The sequence below is a fragment of the Poecilia reticulata genome, linkage group LG11 (assembly GCF_000633615.1).
Source record: "Poecilia reticulata strain Guanapo linkage group LG11, Guppy_female_1.0+MT, whole genome shotgun sequence".
NCBI classification, from domain to species: domain Eukaryota; kingdom Metazoa; phylum Chordata; class Actinopteri; order Cyprinodontiformes; family Poeciliidae; genus Poecilia; species Poecilia reticulata.
In genome coordinates, this window is record NC_024341.1 from 23,555,905 (window position 1) to 23,562,391 (window position 6,487).

At 40.1% G+C, this 6,487-nt stretch overlaps 1 protein-coding gene across 1 annotated transcript; it reads left to right on the top strand.

Annotated features, from left to right (window-relative positions):
• The first annotated feature begins 215 nt into the window (after positions 1–215).
• Positions 216–5,835, top strand: LOC103472878 (epsin-1-like). The gene is made up of 10 exons (XM_017307367.1): positions 216–305; positions 832–980; positions 1,070–1,168; positions 1,856–2,011; positions 2,617–2,745; positions 3,494–3,614; positions 3,731–3,906; positions 4,090–4,358; positions 4,479–5,470; positions 5,753–5,835. Exons 3-10 carry the CDS (start codon positions 1,100–1,102, stop codon positions 5,833–5,835), a joined length of 1,995 nt encoding a protein of 664 aa, XP_017162856.1. The 5' UTR covers positions 216–305; positions 832–980; positions 1,070–1,099.
• The last annotated feature ends 652 nt before the right edge of the window (positions 5,836–6,487 follow it).

A 6,487-nucleotide genomic window follows, 5' to 3' on the forward strand; every position in this document is an offset into this window, starting at 1 on the left:
TATATTTTTCCCCGGTTTAATTATATGTTACAATGGCCTGCCATAAAGAAGACCTCTTTACTTCACCTCGGCGTTAAACAAGCTGATATCAGTATTTAATGCTTATATTGTAGTCATGGAGTGAAAAAAGCCGGTTATCCAAATAATAAATTAATAAAAGAATAAATTAATAAATAAATAGTTGGTAGCAGTATGGGATGGTGGTGGGTGGCTAGGTTGGGGGCGTGGACAGACAGGTGCTGATATCAGCGGAAGCGGAAACCRTRGCTTCGTGTCGTCTGCTCGAAGATATCTGAATATCTCTGGTCAGTGTTTTCTAGAATACGTCTCGTTTTGTTTACAAAATATCCACACCATTTAGCGCTTCTTTAAACTATTAACAGTGCCTGTTTTTGACATAAAAGAAGTCATTTGATTCGCATTTTATTTTATACGTAACTAATTCCCGCAAACTTGACACCAAGGGTAGACCGTTAGCCATGTTGACGGTAGCGCCCCGTCTTGAGTCGCTCTCCGAGGTGCTGAAATATGATTCTTCAATTTTATTCTTGTCAGTGCAACTGCGTGTAGCTGCTTTAGCTTAGAGTTAACATCCTGCTTTATTATAACATGCCAGGGTTTTACTTGTTCTTTCTTACACCCATGCTAACTAGCTTGTAGCTTAGCAAAATAGTTGGCAAACCTACAGTAGGTGAGGATCTGTGTTTGTCGCAGAAGGGAACAAGCTAAGAGCTCCACCGRAGCCRGTTTATAGCATCACTGTCATAATTATCTGGTCTGTCCAAACGTTGGCGCAGCATCTTTTAATGTTGACTGGTTGCATCTCTGCAGCTGCTGGTATCTGGTTTCTGACTCCCTGATACAAAAACCAGTACAGTCAGGAGGCAGAGAGAACAGCAAGATGAAAGGTCACTGATCTACAACCTGCACGCAAGCAATTTAAGCTAACAGTTCAGCAAAAGAGGCAGCATTTACTCAAGGTATCTGTCGTTATCTATTCATATGTGTGATTAAATATGCATGGTATTGGATCTGTCCAGCATTGCTTGATGTGTTTTCTCTTGAACAGACTGGTGGTCGCATTCCCCACCTGGTCAACATGACGTCTTCAATGCTTCGAAGGCAGCTGAAGAACCTGGTCCAGAATTACTCTGAGGCTGAGGTCAAGGTAAAAGAAACACGTTTTCGGGTTGTTTTTATGTGAGTCAGCAGGTTGAATCAAACAGTTTCTAAATGTTTAGTGATTATGTTGGTCCTGACATGAAGGTGTGTACTGCATGCAAGTTTTTTGTGTGTCTTTTCTTTCTTCGAAAAGCAACTTCTGCTTTTTGACTTCTCTTGATCTGTTGTTGTCCATCGGTTTAATATATAATATTCTGTGTTAACAGAAGGACTTAATATTACATCTGCATGCAGAAACGTATCTATTCACAGTCTTACAAATTTGTATTCACTTCAGGTTCTTTATTATAATCTGTCACTTGGATTGAGGTAGAATCAAGATTCATATTCAAGCATTTCATAGACTTTTGATTGTTTAAATGGTGAACTAGCTAACTTGCTATTCAAAAACTAATTGAAATACAAAAGCAGAGCACAAAAGACCAGTTAGAGTGGAAATCTTGAAGATGAAGGACATGTAAAAAACACATTCAATTCAGATTTTCTACAGTAAAGGTCAGACTTTATAATGCTAAACCTTGAGGGGTTTTAAAGTTGCAATGTAAAATGATACACTGCAGTCAAATCTCTCACAGTGCTGAAGTCATTGTTTCTTTACTTTTCAGCTGCTGCAACAGTATTCCTCCCTTTGCTTTCCAGCACCCTTACACTTTTCCTTTTGCTTTTTCTGCAGGTTAGAGAAGCGACATCCAATGATCCATGGGGTCCTTCCAGCTCTCAGATGGCTGACATCTCTGATCTCACCTACAATGCGGTGGCTTGCAGCGAGATCATGACAATGCTCTGGAAACGCCTGAAAGACGACAGGAACTGGAGACATATCCACAAGGTGAAGAAGATGATGAGAAACAGCACATTAAAACACATTTTATTTGTTTTATTGACAGCATTTTTTGTTCTTGGAGAAGTAATTGTTTAGCATTGAGATCTGTTTTTTACAGGACAGCTTTAATCTTTTAATATCTGAAATGTGGAATCCAGCACATTATCAATTGATTTTTTTTCTTTTCAACATCGGTAAAACAGCTCTAACTCCAGAAGCATTTTGTAAATTAATACCAATAAATGACGACGTAACGTTTAAAATTTTTGCAAACACTACTCTTCAGTTGGATCACTTAATATCGGGCCTTCCTTTCATTGGAAAGAGTTGCTGTGACAACATGTTTTTAATTGTTTTGTTTGAAACACCAACTTTCTACTATTTGCACTTTTTATTTTATTCATCTAAATAATTCCATAAGCCTTAGTAGTGTAGTACTAAAGGACTGTTATGTGCTTTGAAGTCCTAATCAACACCATATATATTTAATTAAGCTTTGGATATATTCATAATTGTGACATCTGTTTGGCTAAAATGTCATCACTGTTCCAGCTCATCTGCAACTTTACTTGGTAAAGTAATGAGTTAATTGAGTTGTATTTTCTTCCCAGTCTCTGACTCTGTTGGAGTACCTCCTGAAGACTGGTGATGATCGTGTGATGCTGAAAATGAAAGAAAACATCTACATTGTCAAAGCTCTCACAGAATATCGTTTTGTGGAAAAGGATGGGAAAGATCAGGTGAAGCTTGTTTTCATCTCAGGCATTTAGCATTCTGCCCAGCCAGTACGGGGTTTATTGAACTGCATTAAGAGTATCCATTATTGGTACTAAAATATTCATTGCCTTTTACCTTCAKAACCTTYAGGCCTGGTGTTAAACAATATTGGATTGACTCAGTAAAAGCTTTTAGAAGAAACATTCACGGTTTTGATTGYTTTGGCAGATTTTAAATATAGATTATTAAAGATAAATATTATTTTGGAAAATGTTTATATGTTTTTCTTTACATTTTCTTCCATATTTGCAGTACTAAACCTGAGTCGATATGAGAGTGTGATGGTATGTTAACGTCTGGTGAAATTATTCATGGTGCCATGGTATGGACACCAAGATAATCAAAGTWAAAAATTATTGTAATTGGTGCTATGATAACATGGCACTTTATTATTACGTTTACAATTATAATGTGTACATCCTGATTGCTGCTTGCCAACTGTAAACCATGTCACCTTAAATTGATAGGTGGTACCCCTCTAGTTTAAATAACAACAACCATCTGTTTTTAGGCCAAGGTTCAGTGCTGTTACTTCATCACCCTGGAACTTTCACCTGCATGAACCACAAAAGAAGCAGGAAATGAAATACTTGCAGTTCTGCCTGCTTACCTGTTTAAAACATTGCTAGACCTTKATAYCTCTAACTGRCCCATGCCTAGTCTGTAAATTGTCAAATCATCTAAGRAATAATATCATTAAATTTGTCACAGGGAGTGAATGTAAGAGAGAAGGCCAAAGTTGTTCTTGTTCTTATGGAGGATGATGAAAAACTGAAAGAAGAAAGAGAGTTTGCTATGAAGACCAGAGAAAAGACATCCAAAGGTTCTGCTGGTAAGACATTCGGACTTGAAGTATGACYGCTGAACACTTTCTGGTTCCCTTGTTTCCTTTACTTGTGTCGGCATCTTATGCATATTTTGATCATTTATTTTCTCTCTTCCTACTAGCATCATCCACAGACAATGTCAAGGATCCTAACTACAAACCAGTCTTTGTTGCTGGAGCTTCAGGACTTCCATGCTTAGACAACATTCCATCTGTGGCCGACTTGACTGCTTCTTTTGCTGCCCGCAAAGAAGAGCGACTTCGACAAGAAGCAGAGAAGAAGGAGACTGAGAGACGAGTGAGTGAGACAAAACAAGATTATGCACTCAGATGTAGCCAGGGAAATTTTGTACATTTYAAATATGATTACTTGAGCATAAGAAATTAAGCAAGTTGATTCCTCAACAAAACAAAATGGTASAGAACTTTCTGATCAACAGTCTAACTTTATTTTGATGGGTACTCTGTCTTTCTATTSTAGGCCAAGATGAGCGAAGATGAGCTTAAATGGGAGGATGCAGGAAAAGCTGAAAATGCAGCTAGTGAAGCATGGGGCGGAGAGAAAGAGGAGGAGGAGAAGAAGGAGGAAGTGAAATCAGATCCATGGGGAGCTCCCAAAGAACCTAGTACAGATCCTTGGGGTGCTCCAGCCAAAAGTGAAGATCCATTTGTGGCAGACAAAACTGATGAGGATCCATTCACTGCACCTAAAGACAAAGAAGATCCATTCACTGCCCCCAAAGATAAACCAGATCCCTTCAGTTCTTCCAATGGGGATCCATTCAATGCTCCAAAGGAAGATCCATTCARTGCTCCAAAGGAAGATCCRTTCAGTGCTCCARAGGAAGATCCRTTCARTGCTCCAAARGAMGATCCATTCAGTGCTCCAAAGGAAGATCCRTTCARTGCTCCAAAGGAAGATCCGTTCAGTGCTCCAAAGGAAGATCCGTTCAATGCTCCAAAAGAAGATCCATTCAGTGCTCCAAAGGAAGATCCGTTCAATGCTCCAAAGGAAGATCCGTTCAGTGCTCCAAAAGACGATCCATTCAGTACTGCAAAAGATGATCCATTTAATGCTCCAAAGGATGATCCGTTTAATGCTCCAAAGGACGATCCATTCAATGCTCCACAGGTCGATCCATTTAACGCACCCAAGGATGATCCTTTTAGTGCACCAAAAGACGATCAGCTTAAAGCCCCCAATGGTGACCCATTTAGTACTCCAGAAAATGATCCATTTAATGCTCCAAAAGATGATCAATTTAGTGCAGTAAAAGAAACCCCAAAAGATGATCCATTTAATTCCCCGAAAGATGATCCGTTTGAAGCTTCAAAAGACGATACATTTACAACACCAAAAGACGATCCTTTTGGTGTCCCAGCAAATGACCCTTTCACTGCTCCAGTATCAACACCCCCTAAAGAGGAGCCGATAGTAGAAGCAACAATATCTAAGGCTGATTCGTTCACTGGTCCCACAACGCCACCTAAAGCATCATTTTCATCACCAACCAAACCTGTTCAAAACGATCCTTTTGGTGGACCAACAACGGACGATCCGTTTTCTACAACATCAAAAGACCACCCATTTACAGTGCCATGTAGTCCACCAACCGAGGCAGCTTCGGATCCCTTCAGTGCCGCTGCAGCAGGTTCACCCCAAGAAACTGCAGATACCTGGGGAGCTCCAACCAGTTCTCCGCCTGCCAAAGGCTCTGATGCTTGGGGGGCACCGAGTGTTCCAAAGGAAACCAAGAGTGCYGATCCCTGGGGGGACGACCCAAGTGTCTCTTCACCACTTGATGACGCTGACCCATTTGGAGATGCAACCAAGCCAGACGATGACACATGGGGAGCCCCTGGTAAGAAACATTTAAATCTGTTCTTGGAACCTGATTTAGAGGTTTAAATTTCCAGTTTGATCAGCAGCTGGATAAATCTTAGAATTGACATARACGTCTTGAACATTCCAGCATTTAATTGTTCTATTTTTAGTTTTGTTGGACGTGAGCTTTCCTCTTAGATATATCCAATCTTCACTGGAGGCTTATGGAAGAATAATGCTGTGGTGTGAACATTGTCTACAAAGAATATAACTTCAGTTTTTATGTTGTTGTCGGTGCAAACATTTGAAATGCCCACAGACTCTAGACTCTTGACCCAAGTCCAGCCCCTGACGGCTGCTACCCTGAAAGTTTTAGACGCTTCTCTTCTCCCATACTCCTGAATGAAATGAACAGCTTGTTTTCCAGCACTGACCTGAACCATTAAATGCTGATGAGACTATYGATGAGAATATTTGATTGAAGTGTTTTTAAGCATGGATACATCAAAAAGTTGCAGGATAGTAGATCTCAATGACTGGAATTAAGAGCCCCTGTCCTAGTGGGATATAGTAGTGCATATCTGTGWWSKWCACAGATATGCACTACTATCCGCTTTTGAGTGGACAGTAGTGCAGACTGGGAGAATTGAATTACGAATCTGTCATCCGTTGTCAAGCAGGCAGTGCTTTCCCACTTTCAGTCTTTGGGAACCACAACGGACTTCACAATCTTTCTGTTGATGTATTGGTTTTCTCTGGGTGCCTCTGCCTCCTCCCTCCTTCTAAACACATCCATGCCCCTCTCTGCTTTGTGTCCCTGTGTTCCCAACAAGAGAACAGGTGGTGTGTCCTTCACAGATATTGYAGGAAGTGATGGATGCACACTCATCAGACTGAACTAAACATGCAACTATTTGAATTAGAGAGGAAATTGATGCATTCAACAGCCTACTCTGTTTTTTGAATTAGTCTGTTGTCAGATATTTCTTCTTCTTTTTTCAAGGTTTTACTCATAGTCACAGTATTTTATGAACAAGAAGATGTGTGTGTGTGT